Source organism: Panthera tigris, chromosome A3 (genome assembly GCF_018350195.1).
Source record: "Panthera tigris isolate Pti1 chromosome A3, P.tigris_Pti1_mat1.1, whole genome shotgun sequence".
Lineage (NCBI taxonomy): Eukaryota > Metazoa > Chordata > Mammalia > Carnivora > Felidae > Panthera > Panthera tigris.
In genome coordinates this window covers 15,291,015-15,312,415 of record NC_056662.1, presented here as the reverse complement: position 1 = coordinate 15,312,415, position 21,401 = coordinate 15,291,015, and the positions used below count along the sequence as shown (strand labels likewise).

Here is a 21,401-nt window from a genome sequence, read left to right as displayed (position 1 = left end):
GCCAACCCCCCCCCCCCCCCCGGCCCAGTCTTCTGTCTCTGCCTCTGGCACATTTGGCATTAGTTGTATCCGTATTTGCAGACTGCCTGTCCCTTCCCCAGCTCTCAATCATAGCGTTAGAATGCCCTGTTCCTCCAACCACACACTCTCCTCTACTGCCTGGTTCACGCTTACAAAACCAGAGAGATGTTGCTTCCTCCAGGAAGTCTTCCCTGATACACCAGACTGCTGTAGGTGCCCCTTCCCTCCGCTCCCAGAGCTCCCTGGACTTACTTTCACAGGTTCCTTATCATCCCGGCTATTCTTTTTCTTAAACGTCCATTAAACTCCTAAGGTCCCTGGGGCACAGGGGCTGTCTTCTGTCTGGACCTGATCCAGCTCGGGACATGAAAGTGCTCCATCAGCGTATGTATGAATGGGTATAGGCTGTCCTGGCCTGAGATCTGGGGTTCAAGGGTAGGGAGGGGAAGGGCGAGGGGCACCTAGAAACCCCACAAGTATGAGTGCTGGGTCTTTAGCACAATAGTACTGGTGATGTCTGTACCGCCAACATAGATGGGGCTGTTTAGGTTGCCTCTGAGGGTTTTCCAAGAGCCCCCAGAATGTACGAGTGATGTGTGTGCAGGTGTGTGTGTGTGTGTGTAGGAAGAAGGTGATGAGCTAACTGAGACCATGGGCAAAACCACCTTGGTTTTGGTCACTTGAGTTTTTCTTCCAAGCAGTAAATAAGCAGGGCGTAAATGGGATGAGAGTGCGGTGGGAGGGTGGCCGAAGCGGGCTGCAAGCCAAGTCAGCAGGGGGTCATGGCCGGGCTGTCTTTACACCCCCAGCTGGGTCAGCACTCAGAACAACCTCCGCTACCATGTCCCACGTGATCCGTGCACTGACCACACCATGCTCCTCCCTGAACTCCAGACCCATTTACCCAACCGCCTCCCTGCCGTCTGCGCTTGGACGTCTAAGGGCATCTCGGATTTAATATCAAACCAAGCTTCCGATCCTCTCCCCTTCTACCCTCAACAGGCGCATCCATGGTCAGCTCATCTCTGTTAACAGCACCCCTCATCTTCCTGGTTGCCCAGGCCAAAAACCTTGGAGCCGTCCTTGATTCTGCCCTCATGAGCCGTGTGTGCCCGTAAACAACCTCCTCTACCTTCAAAGTGAATCCGGGAGCCGACTCCCTTTTCACACCCCCAGCGCGGCGCTGTGGTGAGGGCTAACCTATGGTGAGGGCTAACCGGCAGTGCCTGTTTAAAGCGCTGCCCAGCAACTAGCTCCCCGCTTTGCTGTTGTGGTTTCCCTCTGGCTCTCACCGCCATCAGCATGCAACGTGTCTTACTTATCTTGTTTATTAATAATTAAGCTCCATAAGGACAAGGATTTTTGTCTTGTAGCTGCAGTGTCCAGAACAGAGCCTGGCATGCGGTTTGCATTCCAATGATTGCCGAACGAATGAGTGAATGAAAGGATGAATCTCAGGCGGTAATTTTGCTGCGAAGCAAGCCGGGTCACCCAAACATCTGGGTTCTGCACCTTGAAATTCTTGCTGTGCCAGCACCTGAGCTGAAATCAAGAGTCAGACCCTTCACCAACTGAGCCACCCAGGAGCCCCGGTTCTCAGTTCTTACTGTCCCATGTCATGAGTTGATCTGAGCAACTGATTAAATTCTTTAGTTGTGTGTATGCCGATTTATATTTTTTTACTTTAAAATCGTTTTTAATAGTCGTATTTTTAAAAATGTATAAGCTTCAGAGCAAAGACACTATTTCATATACCAGTGAAAGTCTATCCTCGATTAATCTTCTAGAGCTCAATCTCTCAGGTAGTTAAGAACGTGAAAGAGAATGAGGAAATACAGGGGAAAACATGTCCTTTCTCTCAAATATGTATTATTTATATGTATTTGGGAATATTTGTATATTATTTATATGTATTTGGGAAGGGCACACCAAGGACATGAATGAAACCACCAAGGACAAGTGTCTAGTCTGGGAATCCCAGGTCCTGGATTCTAGTATTGCTGTTTGGTCCCAGGCAGCCTTATCTCAAGGAAGGGGGGGCAGCAGGACAGGGTATGGGGGAGGCAGCAGCGATGGTCAGGGCAGAGGCCACCCGGCATTCCAAAAATTATGGAGCAACAGAATATTATTTAATGTTAAAAAGAAAGAAATCCTGACAGAGGCCGCAGCAGGGATGAACCTTGACAATATGATGCTAACACTATAAGCCAGTCACAAAAGGACAAATGCTGTAGGATGTCTCTCGCAGGAGGAGGGGTCCATTCACAGACGCGGAAGGTGGGGTGGAGGTGACGGGACTGGGGAAGGGGGATGAGGCGTCAGTTCTCATGGGCACGAAATTTCCGTTGAGGAGATGAAAATGTTCTGGAGGCGGACGGTCGTGACCCTTGCACATCAGTGAGTATGCTTCAGGCCACTACATTGTACCCTTAGAAATGGGTAAAATGGTGAGTTTTATGTTGTATATATTTTACCACAATTAAAAGAATATATAAAATCCTAATTTTTCCAAGATCCCTCTGCATGGGGGGAAATTCCCACCTGACTGACCAAGATCCCCTGAATTTCTAGCTCTTTCCGTGCTCTAGGACGTGGCTCCAGCTGAACAGGTGGAGTAGAAGCTGAGCTGGTAGTCGAGCCCCAGGCAGCAAAGAGCAGGTGCCGGGGCCTGGGGACAGACACGCAGGTCCCCAGTTTTGCATTCAGTCTGGCCTCCATGAGGAGGACCCCCTGGTGATAGGGAGCTTGTGTCCTTTGTCCTCATCCTTCTGAGGGCACAGGACAATGAGGGCCTGAAGGAATAGGGGTGGGGTGGTGCAGGTTTGATCACCCTTGGTTGCTGAGGTGGCTGTGGGCAATTTGTGAGGACAGGCTCTGCGCCCTTGCAAGAAGGCCTCAGGCCACACTGGCTTGGAATGCTTTATTGACCCAGGCCCAGAGGGCTCCGGGATGGGTTCCAAGCAGGGCCTGAGCGCAGGAAGGGAGGCCCAGCCAGCCTTCGGTCAAGGCTAGGAGGATGCAGGCCCGGTCTTCGGCGGCTTTTTACCTTGTCCCTGTAATAGAGACAACAGTCAGTTTCCTTCTTGGCCGGTCTTTTGGTGGCCTAGCCAGGGCCGTCAGCTGGACCCCTTACCCACCCCCTTCAACAGCCACCCTCCCAGGGACCCCTGCAGCTCTCTCACCTCTCACCCTGATCACTGCCACCCTCGCCTCCGTCGTCTCTGTCAACACCGTCATCCCCCGTGAAGGTTACACTGCTGCCTTCCCTGGGCCAGCAGCACCGCTAACACGACAAGGCCTTACTGCGCTCGCCAATGCCGCCTTCGTCTTCGCCACCCATGCCGCCGCCAACCGCAGCCTTGCTGTCTCTACCCCACTGCCCTCCCTCCACTGCCACCAGCACCTCTTCATGAGGCTGGTCGTTCCTGACGTCATCGCCTCCCGTGGCAACATCACCATGGCATCACCACCACCGTCCTCATCCCACCGGCTCCCTTCCCACGAGCACCGCCACCCGATGGCCACCTTTGCTTCTGCCGTTTCTGTAAGAGGACTCACCGGGGGGTTTGCAGACCCTCCGACACATCTCCGTGGTCTCAAAGTTGTTGGCATTGCCCCGACAGCCACCGTAGGTGAAGTGCTCACATTCATGGGCTGTAGAGTTGTAGAAATAGCGGTAGAAACGGCCTCGGCAGGGGCCCTCGACGGGGGGGAGCCGGCACAGGGCAGGCAGAGTTTGGAGCAGTTCCTGGGGAGCCTCTCGCTCGAGATGGGCTGCAGGGGTGAGGAGAGACAGGGACTGTCACGTGGGTGTCCTTTTAAAGAAGTGATACGTATTTTTCTTTTAGAAGCATGTCTTCTACACCAAGCCCCCCGCTAAGTGCTTGCCATGGGTTGCACGATTTAAATGACCTCATGGAGCAGATATTACTGTCCCTCTCCCACAAATGAAGAAATGGAGGCGCAGAGATGTTTGGTAATCTTCCAAAAATCATGAAACCCAGCAGTCGAGGCCTGGGGTTAAAGCCAGTTCCAATTTCAAATCCCGGACTCTGCATGCTACATCTTCTCATAACTTCACTCAAGATATGTGCTGTGGCCTTGTTTATAATTGCCAACAACCATAGTTTGGATAAAATATCAGTGTTCACCGACCGGGGACTGATGGGTTACACGCAGTCGTGGATGAGAATAGTGCTGGTGTATATATATCAACATGGAGAGAAGTCTATAATCTTGTGAAACAAAAATCAAATGAAAGAAGACAAGATCTAGAATGGTCCCGTGGATGTAAAATATACCGATAAAACCGTGCAATGATGATTAGTAAGTTGTTTCCCACTGTATTTGTAATAGTTTTCCTGGGTGGTGGAATTTCAAGTGATTTTTATATTCTAGTTATTTTTAGTATCATTTAAATGACAATGAACAGTATCATTTTTATAACTAGGGAAAAGGTATTTAAATAATATTCAATATCCATGAGTAACGAAAAAATAAAGACATGGACGTATTTTACTAAATCACCTGTTATTTTAACTCCTTTCACATCTGACTCTGGTTATCACATGAAGTGATTTATCAAACATGTGTATGTATACCTCTTCCCCCCCCCCCCACCCCAACACACACATCCTCACCCATTATTTGGCGGTGGACACACGGGATCCCAGTGTTCATGGGATGCAATACACATTACTTGGATATGTACACTCCCCAACAAGGATGCACCCCTAAGACAATGAGCTCATGGGTCAACTCTGCTCCATGGTACCATTTTGTGGATCTTCAATTGATATGACATGCTCCAGGCTGAACCCATTCTTCGCTAGAATTGGAAAGAAACCATTCTAGGAAGGGAATTCAAGGTCTTTCATTAGGGCAGCAATCCTCAATGTTGGTGGAACATTAGATTCCTCTTGGGGAACTTTAAAGAAATCCCAATGCCCAGGCTTTACCCAAGACTAATTAAATCAGAATCTGGGAGTATGGGACCCACGTAGCCCCTAGGTGACTCCAGTGTATAGCCAAGTTTCAGAACCTGATCTCCTTTTTATTTAAAAAATTTTTTTTGAGGGGCGCCTGGGTGGCGCAGTCGGTTAAGCGTCCGACTTCAGCCAGGTCACGATCTCGCGGTCCGTGAGTTCGAGCCCCGCGTCAGGCTCTGGGCTGATGGCTCGGAGCCTGGAGCCTGTTTCCGATTCTGTGTCTCCCTCTCTCTCTGCCCCTCCCCCGTTCATGCTCTGTCTCTGTCTGTCCCAAAAATAAAAAAAAAAAAAAAAATTTTTTTTTGAATGTTTATTTTTGAGAGAGAAAGACAGAGACAGAGACAGAGCACGAATAGGGGAGGGGCAGAGAGAGAGGGGGACACAGAATCTGAAGCAGACTCCAGGCTCTAAGCTGTCAGCACAGAGCCAAATGTGGGGCTCGAACTTACAAACCGCAAGATCGTGACCTGAGCCGAAATCAGTCACTCAACCAACTGAGCCACCCAGGTGCCCCTGATTTCCTTTTAAAAGCAATATGAAAATCTATTTCCTCTTGTAAGAATTCTGGGAGTAGGATTCTGGAAGGCAGGATTGCTCAGGCTGGCTAAAATAGGGGACTCACTTTTTAACTTCATATATTTACATATTATTTGTCTTTTTAAGACAAACCCATGCATTGCTTTGTAATAAAAATTAAACTTGGTGAGGATTGAATTAAATCAAACAGACATCTGTGAGGTCTGGCCCCAGATCTTCCCCAGACTACATGGAGACCATAGATGAACACTTCTTGTTTCCTCCAGAGGTGGAAGTGACCAGGTAGCCCTATGCAGCCAGCCTCCCACCCTATGCCTCCCTCTCCCCCACAGGCTATGGGTCTCAGGGGTCCTCTTTTTTTTTTTTTTTGAGAGGGAGAGAGAGAGAGCGGGTGCAAGTGGGGGGAGGGCCAGGGACAGAGAGGGAGAGAATATTAAACAGTCTCCATGCAGAGCCTGATGCAGGGCTCAATCTCATGACTGTGACATCATGACCCGAGCTGACATCAAAAGTCACTTAACTGGCTGAGCCACCCAGGCACCCCTCAGAGATATTCTTTTTTAACCCCTCAGCTCACCTGAGGTCTTTTCTGAGCTGGCGATGCCCACCAGGCAGAAGGGGAAGCAGAGGGCAAGGAACAGGCTGACCTTCATGGTGTCAGTAGCAGCTGAATGTTCTAGAGTGGGGCTGGGAGACTAAAATTTATACCTGCAGCTAAAAGCAGCTGTGCCCTCTTCCTCAGAGTTGAGGGAAGTATCTGGGTTTTCATTACTTGGAAGAGGAAGTACCCTCGACAAGGAGCGTGGGCCCAGAAGAATTGGACGTCTCACCCAGAGGCAGTGCCACTTGCCTGGGAGGACTTCTTGAAGTCTGTTGAGCCAGTGCCCTAAGTCAGTGCTTCTTCAGCATCTGGAATGCCAGTCCTCAACCTCATCTACTGCACACTTGAGTTCCTGTGACCTTGGACTGGTAAGTGACTTCTGGGGGCCTCAGTTTCCCTATTCCCTATCTGTCAAACAAGTGGGCTGGACAACACGGTCCCTAGGAACCCAGCTTAGCTGTTCTCCATTCTGTTATTACTGGTTCCCATCCAGATCCTCCCAGCTAGTTGCCTCAACATCCCAGGAGAGAAAACATAGCTCTTTGTTCATTGCTTTATTTATTTAACTAAGGAATAATGAGTTGATTGTTCTATATAAATTATCACACTTATTTTTAAAAGATCAAGCTATACTGAATAGTACAAACAAGAAGCAAATCCCTCCCCAGATTCTACTACAGTCCTGTGCAACAGAAATATAATGCAATATATTACAGTATAGTTTTCTAGTACCTGCCTTTAAAAAAGTAAAAAGAAAAGTTAGTTTCAATAATAGTTAATTTAACCCAATATATCCAAAATATTACCGTTTCAACATATGATCAACATGTAATAAAAATATTAATGCAGTATTTTCCTCTTCTGCAGTATTGTACCCAGCCTTTGAAATCAGGTGTGTATTTCCCATTTATCGCACATCATGATTCATATTAGTCATATGTTGTGTGCTCAGTAGCCACATGTGGCTAGTGGCTACCATACTGAACAGTGAATTTCCACCACATGAAGTAACTATTAGTGACTATTGGAGTTTACAGGCAGTATTTTCCCTGAATGTTTGCATATTGCCTTAATACTTGAAGGACAATTTGATGGGGTAAAAAAAAAAAAAAAAAAATCCTGGGTCATACTTTCTTTTCCCAGAACCTGGGACCAGGGTGGACCTAGCTCCACCAAATTCTGCCATGGAATGTTGCTAAGTGGCCTGAATGTTTTTGTCCTTTGAATGTTGCTTTTTTCCTACCTGAATGTCTAAGGACTTCTTTGCTTCTCTTTGAGATCCAGTAACTTAACAAGATTATTTTGACATCATTCTGCATCTTTTTTTTTTTTTTAACTGGGACATGGAGGGCTTTTATAATCTACAGATTTTTTAAGGGAAATTTTCTTGTATTATTCTTGGAATATTTTCTGTTCCAATTGCTGAATTTTCTACTCAAGAGACATCAGTTATGTCAGATTATCATCATTTGTCTTCTTGTACTTGTTAAAAGTATGGCCCCTGGAGAAAGACAAATTTATATTCTTTTTTTTTTTTTTGATGTTTTATTATTCTCGAGAGACAGAGAGTGAGCGGGGGAGGGGCAGTGAGAGGGAGGGAGACACAGAATCCGAAGCAGGCTCTGAGCTGTCAGCACAGAGCCAGACGCGGGCTCGAACTCACAACCTGTGAGATCATGACCTGAGCCAAAGTCGGATGCTCAACCGACTGAGCCACCCAGGCGCCCCGAGAAAGACATATTTAAATGTCAGCTTTTCCATTCACTATCTGTGGTACCTCTGCCAATCTATTTAACCTCCCTGGACTATAGTTTCTATTTGGAGACAACGGAGCTCCCTGCGTTTGGATTCCCCAAGACCATGCTCAGGTTCAATTCATGAAAAGGACTCAGAGGACTCAGAGTTATACTTAAGGTTACAGCCAATGCATACAGATTAAAATCAAGAAAGGGAAAAAGCATAGGGTGTGAAGAATGGAGGAAACCAGGCACAAACTTCCCTCCCCAGTCCAGTTACACAGGATGTGTTTCATTCCCCCAGCCCAACACGTTTGAAGTGTTGCCCACACACTGAAGCCTGGGTTTCTTGGGTTTTTATTGTGGTCAGTCACATAAGCATACGACCAACTTAGCCTAGCACAGGGGTCTTGGATTTAGGTGGTGAGCACTCTGAAAGCTGTAAGGTGTTTGACCCATGCCTACCAATTTTGCAGCTTTGGCTTTGGAGATCCCCATCTGTCCTAGATCTGTTATTCCTTGCACAAGAAGATTCCTTTATTTATTTATTTATTTACTTACTTATTTACTTATGTTTTTATTTATTTTTATTTTTTAAGTTTATTTATTTATTTTGAGAGACAGAGTGAGCAGGGGAGGGGAAGGGAGAGAGAGAGAGAGAGAGAGAGAGAGAGAGAGAGAGAGAGAGAATCCCAAGCAGGCTCCACACTGCCAGCATGGAGCCCGACATGGAGCTCGAACCCACAAACTGTGAGATCATGACCTGAGCAGAAATCAAGACTTGGATGCTTAACCCACTGAGCCACCAGGGCGCTCCAAGAAGATTCCTTTAAAGTGGCAGATGTCCTAACGGGTTTTAATAGTCCAACTTGTGCCTACGGAGAATTTGATGTGCCATTGGTCAAAACAGTCAGCATTCCTCATCTTAATTTATTAACCCAAGTTCCCTTGCAGATTATGCTGCAAACTTACCTCAAGGCTTTGCAATGGCTGCCACCCATTGTGCCCTCTCAATATAACTGTCCTGTAACCTTTCCAGGATCCCAGAACGTTTCTGAGGACAATATCTACCTGTACATATATGTATATTGTTTGGACCAGAGAGCTGCACACAAGGGAGCAGAGCTCAAATCTGAAAGTGACTCACCCACCATCCTCAGGAAACATGAGAGGATCAGTGAGCCCAGACTGTTCAGTTGGGTCCTGGCCTGGGTGTCTTGTACCACAGGCTGTTAGCAGGCAACTTTGGATCTCTTTCTCATACCGAAAATTGGAAAAAAAAAAATGATTAAAGACAATCTGGTGATACCAAATAGCTTTATTTAACACTTCGTGAAGTGGGCAATCTCCATTCCCAAGGATCCAGAGAACTGCCAAGTGGGGCAGAGGGCAGGAAGATTTTATAGGCTAAAAAATAAAGGACAAGGAGAAGAAAGATAGAAAGTGAGGAAGGAACAAGGAGATAAGTATAGAGCCCAGAGCTGGCTTGGCCTTTGGGGATTGCTGACCTGCTATACTGTGTTCCTGGTCAAGTAGAGCATTTGCAGGAACATGAAAGTGTCAGTTTCCAGGGGCATCTGGGTGGCTCAGTTGGTTAAGCGCCTGGCTTCGACTCAGGTCACGATCTTGCAGTCCGTGAGTTCGAGCCCCGCGTCGGGCTCTGGGCTGATGGCTTGGAGCCTGGAGCCTGTTTCCGATTCTGTGTCTCCCTCTCTCTCTGCCCCTCCCCCTTTCATGCTCTGTCTCTCTCTGTCTCAAAAATAAATAAACGTTAAAAAAAAAAAAAAGAAAGTGTCAGTTTCCTGACATGACAGCTTGGGCAGGAGTGGCTCCACCTTGGGCTGAGAAATTTATTTCAACTCAGGCCTGAGCTCAGATCCAAACGTTCTGACTGGGATTTGGGTGTGATAATGATGATCACGATAGGAAGCTTGAATGATTGAGCATTTACTACCCAGGGGCACAAAGCTGAACATTCTACATTCATTAGTCTCAAATACCCTCACAACAACCCTTAGAAATGGGAGTTGATTTTATAAACAACCCCATTTTGCAAATGAGGGCACCAAGGCCCAGAAACTCTAAGAAATTTGCCAAACTCAGGCCCTCTTGCCTATGACACATGCTGTTGAAGGGGTTCAGGACAAGATTCTCCCCAAATGGGTCACTTTGGCATATGGACTATTTTTTTTTTAATTTTAAAAATGTTTTTATTTGTTTTTGAGAGACAGAGCATGAGTAGGGGAGAGGCAGAGAGGGAGGGGGATACAGACTCTGAAGCAGGCTCCAGGCTCTAAGCTGTCAGCACAGAGCCCAATGTGGTTCTCGCACTCACGAACTGTGAGATCATGACCTGAGCTGAGGTCGAACACTTAATTGACTGAGCCACCCAGGCGCCCAGATCCTGCAGGCTGAAGAGAAATTTTTGCACCTCCCTTAACTCCCTGGATGAATCTAAGTTGGGGATCTTTCCCAGAGCAAGAGTTTTTACCAGAGATAAATTTTATCTGACCGACTCTCCTGTGTGGCAGGGCAAACACCTAATTACCAAGTGTGGTCCTGGGGACAATTTGAAAGGGGAAAAACTGGAGCTGGGGACACCCGGTAGCAGTGAGCCTGTAAGAAATACAGCTTCTCCGGTCTCACCCTAGACCTGCTGAACAGAATGTGCATTTCAGGGGCGCCTGGGTGGCTCAGTTAGTTAAGCGTCCAACTCTTGATTTCAGCTCAGGTCATAATCTCACAGTTTGTGAGTTCGAGCCCTGCATCAGGCTCTGCGCTGGTGTCTCAGAGCCTGCTTGGGATTCTCTCTCTATCCTTCTCTCTCTGCCCCTCCCCTCCCCCTCTCTCTCTCTCTCTCTCTCGTGCGCACACACACACACACTCTCTCTCTCTCTCTCTCTCTCTCTCTCTCTGTCTCAAAATAAGTAAATAAACTTTACATATAAAACAGGAATGTGAATTTCAACAAGGTCCCTAGGCAGTTCACAAGCATGATAAAGTTGGAGGAGGCTGTCACCCAGCATTTTGGCCCCTGCAGGCAGAAGCCTGGGGAGGTGGGGAGGTTACAAAATGAACAGGACTGACCCCAGCTCCTCCCCTTCCCCACTCCATTCCCCACTGGCTGTCTCCACTCCTCTGCAGGGATGTGAAAAGCTCTGTCAGACCCCAGGTTTCCACAGAAGCCCTTCTGAAGGCCTTGAAGATGAGCTCCCTCTGCCTCTCTGTAGTCGTTCTCATCCTCTTGAGCACCCTGGTGGCCAGTACCCGGGGGGATGAAACTAGTACCTCATCCCCAAGTAAGTCCCGCTCCCCTGTCTTCTACAGGCTGAGCCCATAAAGGGGAGACATTCTATGAAAGGGGAACCAAACATCCCTTTGCATTTCTCCAGGGACATTAGGAAATTTTAATTGCAGGGATTTTTCATGACTCTAAGAAGTAAATCAGTATGTTTTCAGCTTTTAAAACATTATCCTGCCTAATGCTCATCAGACGACTCTACCAGAACCTGAGCCCCATCTCTGAGACTCCCTATTCCTGGTTTCTGCCTCTTCCCTGAACCTCACTGTAGTGTAATGAACAAAATGACTATTAGATCTTTGTCTTGCTTCCAGCCACGACTCAGGAAACCCTTGTGATGTACTGTCTTTTGGGTGCTAATGAATGACTACAGGCTGGATAGCATCTGGAGGGGCTGGTGGCCAGAAAAACTGCTCAGGTTATTAAAGGGCTAGAATTTTCAGCCCCTACCACTATCCAACCTCTGGAGAGGAGGAGGGTACTGAGAGAGTTCAATCACCAATGGCCAATGATTGAATCAGCCATATCGACGTAATGAAGACTCCATAAAAACTCCTAACCATGAAGGTTCAGAGAACTTCTGGGCTGATGACACATGGAGGTATTGTGAGAGTCACCCTCCGGGTCCTTCCACCCCCCACCCTGCCCTACACATCTCTTCCATTTGACAGTTCCTGAGTTTTATCCTTTGTGATCAACTGGTAATGGCAAATCAAGTGCTTTCCTGAGTTCTGTGAATCATTCTAGTGATTACTCAGCCTGGGGAAGTGGTGGTGGTCAAGGAACCCTGTATTTGTAACTGGTTGGCCAGAAGTATGGGTGGCCCCAGGGACTTGTGACTGGCACCTAAAGAGGGGGCAGTCCTCTGGGACTGAGCCCTTAACCTGTAGGCTCTGTTCTAACTCTGAGGATTTCAGGTCAGAAGTGAATGGACTTATAGGACACCCAGGTGGTGTTGGAAAATTGGTTGATGTTGGCAGAGACAACACATATTTGGTGTCAGGAAAAAACCCCAAGACTCATTAACCCCTGTGCTTTGGTGGCTGGGGTGAGGCTCAGGGACAGGAGAGTAATGGGTGTCCTATTATCTACATTTCTGAATATCTACTTCTCACCTGCATTTTAACAATTTCCCACAGAAGTCGGGTGTTTCATCATTGGGGTTGTGGTGGACTAGTATCTTGTCCTGACCTTACCACATAATAGGTGTCACTTTGGGAAAGTCACTTATGCTCTAGTTTTTTCACCTGTCACCTGCCACCCAGGTTCTTTGAAAGGATTACCAACCACGAATATAAAGATTTAATAACACACCATGGCCCAGGATGTCCACTCTCCACTAAGGTGTCTCAGTCTGAAAGACTTGGTCTACCCATCTCCTTCCCCCAAGGAAAAAATATTCAGGTGTCCAATAATGATTTTATTTCTCCATTACTAAAATTAATCAGAAGGGCCTGGAACAGCTGAATGGAGCTTCTGCTGTGCCTGAGGCAAGCGCAGACAGAGAGCAGGAAATATAACGCTTCTGCGAGTTTGCCCTCCAGGCCAAGGCTGTGCTTCCCCCAGGCTGTTAGAATATTAGTAATAACTCAAGGCCCTTCCACTTGCCCCCATGTCTATTATTTTATTATCCTCTCAGGATACAGAATGGTGGAACCAGCTTCTTAATTATATATACAGAGGTGCCCCATCATCAAACAGATATTTTACTAACGGGAATTTCATTATAGTCATTCTATCCAATGACTGTGCACCTGGGTGAACATGAGATGGGAGATGAATTCGTTTGACAAATAGTAACTCATTTGACAAATATTTATCAAGTAGCTACAAGGCACTGTTCTCGGTGTGGGGACACAGCTATGACAAAACACAGCAAAGACCCTGCCCTCTAGGAGGGAAACAGACAATAGAGCCAGAGGGAAATAACACGCCAGGTCACGACAAGTGTTTTGCTGATGGGGAGTGGCGGGTATAAAGAAGGCTATGCCCTTTCTACAGACTGGTCAAGGAAATCGTCTTTGAAAAGGAGATGTTGGAGCAGCGCTTGGAGAAACCAAGGGTGTGCCAGCTGACCAGCTGATGGAAGAGCAGTTCAGGAAGAGGGCTCAGCAAAAAGAACTTGCCTGGAGTGTTTGAGCAGCGGTGAGGAGGCCAGCGTGTCTGGACCTGAGCGGGTGGGGTGGGGTAGTGGAAGGTGAGGAGGCCAGGGAGGCCCTGGGGAGCAGGTCGTGCAGAGCCTTGTAGGGCTTTATAAGAACTCCAACTCTGGTTCTAAGAAAGGGGTGGGGAGTTGCTAAGTGTTTGGATGTAGGAGCAATTCAATAGCACTCAAGGATCCCTCTGACTGTGGAGAGTGGTCCCTAGGGGGCTAAGGGTAGAGACAGAGGGACCAGTGGGCAGGGTACTGCAATAATCCAGGCAAACAATGATGGAGTGTGAACGTATGCGACTCCCGCGGTCTATCCAGTTCTCTTGAATAAAACAAATGCCTTACTCTGTTAAGAATGATTCTCTTCCTGGGGCGCCTGGGTGGCTCAGTCGGTTAAGCGTCTGACTTCAGCTCAGGCCATGATCTCGTGGTTCGTGAGTTCGAGCCCCGCGTCGGGCTCTGTGCTGTCAGCTCAGAGCCTGGAGCCTGTTTCGGATTCTGTGTCTCCCTCTCTCTCTGTCCCTCCCTCGCTTGCGCTCTGTCACTCTCTGTCTCTCAAAAATAAATAAACACTTCAAAAACAAAAAAGTGTAAAGAATGATTCTGTTCCTTTTGTGAGTAATTAAACATCTTTTCTTTTTTTATTTAATTTTTTTTAAATTTTTTTTTTAACGTTTATTTATTTTTGAGACAGAGAGAGACAGAGCATGAACGGGGGAGGGTCAGAGAGAGGGAGACACAGAATCGGAAACAGGCTCCAGGCTCTGAGCTGTCAGCACAGTGCCCGACGCGGGGCTTGAACTCACGGACCGCGAGATCATGACCCGAGCTGAAGTCGGCCGCTTAACAGACCGAGCCACCCAGGCGCCCCACATCTTTTCTTTTTTTAAAACATCCTTTCTTTGCTGTTTTCTGATAATACATGCAGTAATGTGTTCATTACTGAAGACTTAGAAGATAAAGAAAAGCATTAAAAAATAAAGATTTCCAAATCCTACAACCCAAAGAATACAGATGAACCATTCTACTTTGAGAGCTCTTCATGTATATGAATGAATTGATTCGCTCATCATGGAGCCTGGCCATGCCAGGAACAGCCACCACGCAGGCGAAGCTGTTCTCTGAAACCACAACCTTCCCTTTCATTTCTCCTTGTGCCCCCCCCCCCCCGCCACTTCCCTCCTCAGGGCCCTGGTGCCACCTTCCCTCTAGGTCCCTATCAAGTCCCTCTCAGGAGAATATCCAACTCATGAAGCCCACCCCGAGAGAGGACACACTTCACCTCAGCAGGAGGGCTGGGCAGGGAGGCACCTGCCTCTCACACAGAATATAAGGGAAGCCAAATACAGCCAAACCTTGGTTAGTGAGCATAATTCATTCTGAAACATGCTTGTAACCCAAAGCACTCATATATCAAAGTGAATTTCTCCATAAGAAATCATGGAAACTCAGACGATTGGTTCCACAACCCCAAAATATTCATATAAAAATGATTACAATGCTGTAATATAATACAAAATAATAAAGAAAATACAAAATATAAAGAAAAATAAACAACTTAACCTGCACTTACCTTTGAAAACCTTCATGGCTGGTGTGAGGAGGACAAGAGAGAGGAGGGTTATCGTATAGAACAACTTTCACATATCACTGCTATCTATTGGCTCAGTGAATCTTTTTCTTTTTGTGAAACTTTAACAAGGAACGTATCCAATGACTTAGAATGAAGCAAAGTATTCTTAAGGTTACACTTGTATGGAAAAGCAAAGGACTGTCCATAGGTGCTTTGAAGTGACAAAAAATACATTAGTGCCACTTGTGGGCACCTTCCCTCACTCCGAAAAATCACTGATTTCTGCCAAACACTATGGCCTCCAAGCATGGGAGACAATCACCTACAATCCCGCAGAGAGAGAGAGAGAGGAGAGAGAGAGAAGAACCATTGGCTCAGGTATGATCATGTGACATTCAGTGTCACATACTACTCGTTTTGCAAGACATCACTCATTTATCAAGTTAAAATTTATCAGAAATGTTTGCTCATCTTGCAGAACACTCACAGAACCACTTACTTGCAATCCAAGGTTTAATGTACTTAATCATTCAGATAAGCTGTATTTGAATACAATAGTTAAAAATCATAATTAATGCAAAAAGCCCCTTATGAACAGAATATTAACATTTCAATAAATGCAGGATCCATCCCTGTACTTGCTGACCTGCCTCACCTCAGTCCTGGCCCCGCTCAGCTGAAAATCAAGACCTTTACATTCAAACCTGAATAAGAGTCATTCCCAACTTCAAGTTCAGATGTCCATCAGAATGTGATTTCCTACTTCAAAAGGAAAAAACCTTTCTTTTAAATAGAGAGTTGCGATTCCTTACGTGCAAGAAAGCAACTTCCAAATCAATTTAAAGGTTTTCTCATAAATGAAAGATTTCCCTCTGCCCTCTGGACACCTAGTTGATGGTTTCAGCCTGTGTTGCACAGGATTTTTTTCCTGTTTACTTGACGGTTTATTGAAGGGGTTAGAAGTCTGTGGGTGAATCAACACATTGAAATATACAGAGACTTAAGTAAAGACTTAATATTCATCAAGGTATTTTACATTTTGACAACTTAGATCTAAAATATTAGATCTAAAATATATAATAATTATTTTTCTGATTCCTGGATAGATATTTTAAAGCTTTAGCTTGATAAAATATGTTTAAAAAAAAAAACAAACAAACACTGCAATCCTTAAAAGTAAGTCATTTACTTAATATGACTCTGAAAAAAAGAAGCATGGGTTTATCCTACCATTGGAAAAATCTGGTTGTGCTGGTTTCCAGTGGAGGGTCACTGGGAATGAGTCTATTGTGCTTCAATGGGTTGGGGAGAGGTTCAAGGGCTTTTCTTGGGCAATTTTGTCCCAGGTTATTTATAGCTTGAATATCGAGTTTGAGCATTAAATTAGAATTTAATGAGTGCACCTAACAGCTACTCAAATAACTAACACTTACTGAATATTGTTAATTGCTACTTCCTTTACAGACATCATCTCTAAGCCTCTCAACAAATCTATGAGGTTGAGACTATTGTTTGTGCTTATTTCCCCGAATAGGCTGCTGTGGCTCAGAGTGATTAGTTTTCTTACCTAAAATCACATAGCCAATGAGTGGTGAGCTTAAATAACATGCAGTGCATTTTGCCCAAGATGTTCCTTAGGCCTTGGGGGTACTGGGATATGAAGGGGTGGGGGAACAGTAGGGGGCAGTGAGAGGGCTGAGGATGGGGCTCCAGGCCCCACACCGAAGTACTTACCAGACAGCTTTCTCTTGGTAAGATTTCATTTGAGAGAAGGGATCTGCTGCTAAAAAGGATTGGCATCCACATCCGCATAGCACATATCCTATGCTTCACAAAGCCAGGATGTCACTGGATGCAGGACTTTATTACTCCACGATATCCTGCAACCATTTTCTAATGTCAGTATTCTTATATAATGTTACTTACGTGTTGCAAAAATTGTGGCATATTTATTTTAAATATTTCTTTATTTTTAATTACAAAAGGTGTATATGCTTCTTATAACTAGTGGAAGGACACAAAGATGTGTAAATAAAGTTTTAAGATTCCTTCTCCAGTGTTGGGGAGGAAATTTTTTCCTTAATCTTTCAAAGGTTCTTCTGGCTGTCCTAAGAATTAAATTGACATGAGACAAATTAATAGGAGAAAACCTAATTTAATTTTGTATTTACAGGAACCCCACGTCCATGAGCAGTTCAAAGACAGGTAAATGAGGTCTATAGGCCCTCCTGGGCTAAGGTATGGGATAGGGGCATTGGGCTTTCAAGGGGAGGAGGGCAAGTCATAGGGCAATAAGAAGAAGGGCAGATGTTTGGCAATTAGATGTTTGCCCCACCCCACAGAAGAGTGAGTCAGATAAAGTTTTTCTCTGGCAATAACTCTTACCCTAGGAGAGATCCTCAATTTAGATTCTTCTAGGTAGTTAAGGAAGGTGTAAAAATATCTCTTGAGCCCACAGGGTCTCAGCTGCCTTTAGCTTGAAATAGACCACATATCAAAGTGGCACATTTTGAGAAGACTTGTTTGGAACCCCTTCACTGGTAGGTGTTTGTTGTTTCCAGCACCTCCAAATAATTCTCTGTTTCTCAGCACATACTGACTGGGTGTCCTACCATTTAACTTAACTCTGACTGGAAATAGTGGCAGCTCCCACTGCTCAGTAAAGGCTCCGTCCTATAAAACTGCATACCTAACCCCCTCACTTCAGATGCCAATTGCAGGTCCAGATTGTTACCTGTGCTTCTTACCAACTGGTTATAGATTAGACGTTCCCATGACCCCTCCTCGGGTTCTATTAATGTACTAGAGGCTCAGAGAAACATTTTACTTACTAGCTTACTGGTTTATTATAAAAGGATATAACTCAGGAATAGCCGGATGGAGGAGATGCATGGGGGCAAGGTATGGGGAAAGGGTGCAGAGCATCCATGCTCTCTCCAAGGGTGCCACTCTCCCAAATCTTCATGTGTTCACCAACCCTGAAGCTCTCAGAACCCCAAAACCCCTTAGGGGTTTTGAAGAACTCTCAGCAAAGTGGCATGATTGATAAAATCATTGGCCATGGTTGATTAAACCAATCTCCGACCCCTCTCCCCTCCTGGAAGGCAGGGGACGGGGCTGAAATTTCCAACCCTTAAATCACACGGTTGGTTCCCCTGGCAACAAATCCCTCTCCTTTGGTTACTTAGGAGCTTTCCAAAAGTAACATCATTGAGGTTAGATGGACACCTTTATGGTTAGAAAGACACCTTTATGGCTCTCATCATTTGGGGAATGCCAAGGGTTTTAGGAGCTTTGTGCCAGGAAAGGGAGGAAGATCAAGTATATATTTCTTATTATAAATTACAACGCCACATCCCCTCAGTATCTCATTATTCCCAGCCCCTTGGGGCAGCCATGGTTAACACACTGCTACATTTGCTTCCGTGTCTTTCTTCATTACAGCAGGATTCTTTAAAACATTTTTTGAAAATAGTATAAGCTTTCAAGCATACATAAAAATACAGCGAATAGTGTAATAAATCCCCATGTACCCATCATCCGGCTTCAGCAATTATCAACACATGGAGAATATTATTTATGTCTGTCATTTTTTTTCTGGAGTTTTTTTTTTTTTGAAGCTAATCTGAGGCATCCTGCCAGTTAACCCATAAATACTTCATTAATTATATACCTTTTTTTTTTTACATTATCACTATGTCATTGTGACACGTAACAAAATCAAGAGTAATACCCCAGAAAGCAGGCCACCAAATGGAGGTTGCACACCTCATGCTCCCCACCCCCTACGACTGTCTGGAGGCATGTGGGCTGTTTCAGTTGTGCACTGTGCAGACTGAGTTGTGCTGACACCTCATAAGTGACCCAGAGCCCCCTCGCACCCCAGTAGGCTGCAGCCGGCCTTCTGCCCGGAGCTCCCTTACCCAGGTTGCTGCAGGGTCCTGAAGATCAGTGGTTCTTCAACACCGATGCTGGGCACTGCCAGACTTTCTCATATGGTGGCTGCAGAGGGAAAGAGGACTGCTTCTGGGGTGAGCAGGCGTGCATCCACACCTGCATTGGTGGGAAAGAACCCAAAACAGGTGGGTGAGGTGGGGGGTAAGGCAGGGAGGGGAAGGGGCAGGGAAGAGGTGGGGTCCAGGAGCCCGGTGCCCCTCACCACTTCCTGAGGAGAGAGTGGCCGTAGTGTCTTGTGAAAACACACACTGAGCACACTCTTCAGGGACCGGCTCCACAGAACGTCCCCGCTAGTGGTGGCCCCGAGATAATCCGAGCCAGCCCCCCTGCACCCCCTTTTCAGATGGAAACACTGAGGCAGCCTCCCTGCTGAGTGGTCTGTCGTGCTCCTGAGCAGCCACCACGGAGGCTTGGTAAGTTCCCTTTCTTCTTGCCGGCCATCCCAATAGTGGGGAGGATCCAGGGTGCTCATTCCTGGGACGGTCCAGGACCTGTCAGGGCCTAAGCTATGTGGGTCAGGGACTTCAGTGATGACAGCCAACACATTCTTTTCTCCCGAACTCCCCTGAGATGCTGAAGTTGGAGGAAGCCCCAGCGGGGCTGGGCTGTGGCTGCCTCCTGAAATAACTCAGCCTCCTCAACCCTACCCTTCTTAGCACAGCCCTGCCTCCTTCCTTCTCCGCATGGGCCTACTTGGTTTAGCCCTGTCTCTGCCTTACCCAGTAGACCCCAAAACCACAGGAGCAGGAACTAAGCACCTTTGTTCTTTCCCACCGCTTTATCCTTAGCACTTAGCGTGGTTCCCAGCACGAAGGAGACGGTCCATACATATCTGTGGAATGAACGAATCAATGCGTGAGCACATCTCCTCGCTAGCAGAGTGAGCCTAGGGGGAGAGGTTGGAAGCCAGGACTCCTCCCCGACCTCATCCTCACTGCATCCTCACCTTCATCCCCCAATATCACTGGGCTTTGAGGGTAGACGGCGGTAGAATTCTGGCACCCAGTTCCGAGCATCGTGGCGGCAGGAGTGCTTTCACCAAAGAAGCCCCTTTCTCCCCTCAGTGATGCTGTACATTTTCCGGTCTAGGACTTCAAACTCTTTGGCCTTGAGTTTAAATAAATTCGTTTTCCCATTAAGCTAACCTGAGTGGATTCTGTTGTGGGAAGCTAAGAACCTTCGCTGATACAGTCTGCCACAGTGGTGGTACGTCACATTCTCCTGCAGACCTGTGGCGTCTCTTCTTTTCCTGCCTTCAGACTGGGCCGAACCAGTAAGGGAAGCGAAGCCATCAGAGGGCCATCTACCTCTTCGCGACTACCCCAAGCCACACAAAACCCCTGGGTGACTTTAAGGCCCCTTTTCCATTCAGACTTTTGTTCTTTAGCTTTTGGGGCCAGGTCAGTTGTGCGGGCAGGCTGTTGTGGGCTCGGAGGGAGAAAAGAAGGAGTATGGGGCTCAATTGTCCACTTGTCCAAGGAACCCCTTTCCTATAGATGTGTGTGCATGCAGGGGAGGGCTCTTGCAACATGAGCAATTACCCATCTGGGGAGCACTTTCCATGTATGGGCTCTGTGCTTAGCATGTGATTTAATCACCCTAAGGATCCTGTGGGGGAGGAAACGGGGGCTTGGTAATGTCTCGTAGCTGGCAAATTCATTTCCTGGGGCCACTGTAACAAAATACTACAAACTCGGTGGTTTAAGCAACAGCTATTTATTCTATCACAGTTCTGGAGGCCAGAAACCTGAGACCAGGGTGTCTGCAGGGCCATGATCCCCCTGAAGGCACTGAGAAGGATCTGCTTCGGGCCTCTCTCCTAGTTCGTGGAAGTTCGTTGGCTTGGGGCAGCAAAAATCCAATCTCCTCATGGCATTCCTTCCGTATTCTGATTTCCCCTTTTTATAGGACACCAGTCATAGGTAGGGCCCATCCTAATGACCTTATCTTCACTCTGATCTCTGTAAAGACCCTATCTCCAAATAAGGCCCCATTCTGAGGTACTTGGGATAGGGACTTCAACATATTCTTCTTGAGGGGGACACAATTCAACCCATAATAGCAAAGAAATGGCAAAATGTGGACCTGATCGACCTCAGCCTTTGTCCTTTGGATGGAGGAAGACTGCAGAAGGTGAGAGCCCAGCCTCTCCAGCCAGGCTGCAAGGGTCCAAATGCCTGAGTCTGTCTGCATTTGGGGCTCTTAAGAAGCAGAGGCAAGTAGCTTATTACGTAAGATGGAGGCAGGTGAGAAAGGGAAGGAGAGGCAGGCAATAAACATTGAGTTCTCAAGCCCACTACCTCTGTTCGTGACTGGTGTTTAATCACATGGGGGATTCAGGGAAGTGGGTAGAACACTGTCCCTGCAGTTACCTCCCCCAAGAGGAGACGGAAAAGTGTTTACACACCAACTCCCTGTTATTCATTGGCTGAGGACTTCTGGCTTGTTCTGTTCACAGGCTTTCCTTGCGTGGCTTCCAAGAAAGCCCTCAGGCAAAGACGTGCAGGTAGTGGCTGTTGGAAGTCAGCCAGCAGC

The 21,401-nt window shown here is 46.7% G+C and overlaps 1 protein-coding gene across 1 annotated transcript; it reads right to left on the bottom strand.

The window, feature by feature from the left end:
• Nucleotides 1-3,304: 3,304 nt before the first annotated feature.
• On the bottom strand, nucleotides 3,305-6,199 carry LOC102956442 (early lactation protein-like). Its single transcript, XM_007077817.2, has 3 exons — nucleotides 6,124-6,199; nucleotides 3,580-3,795; nucleotides 3,305-3,459 (listed from the first exon to the last, which is right to left on the bottom strand). Exons 1-3 carry the CDS (start codon nucleotides 6,197-6,199, stop codon nucleotides 3,305-3,307), a joined length of 447 nt encoding a protein of 148 aa, XP_007077879.2.
• Nucleotides 6,200-21,401: the final 15,202 nt, after the last annotated feature.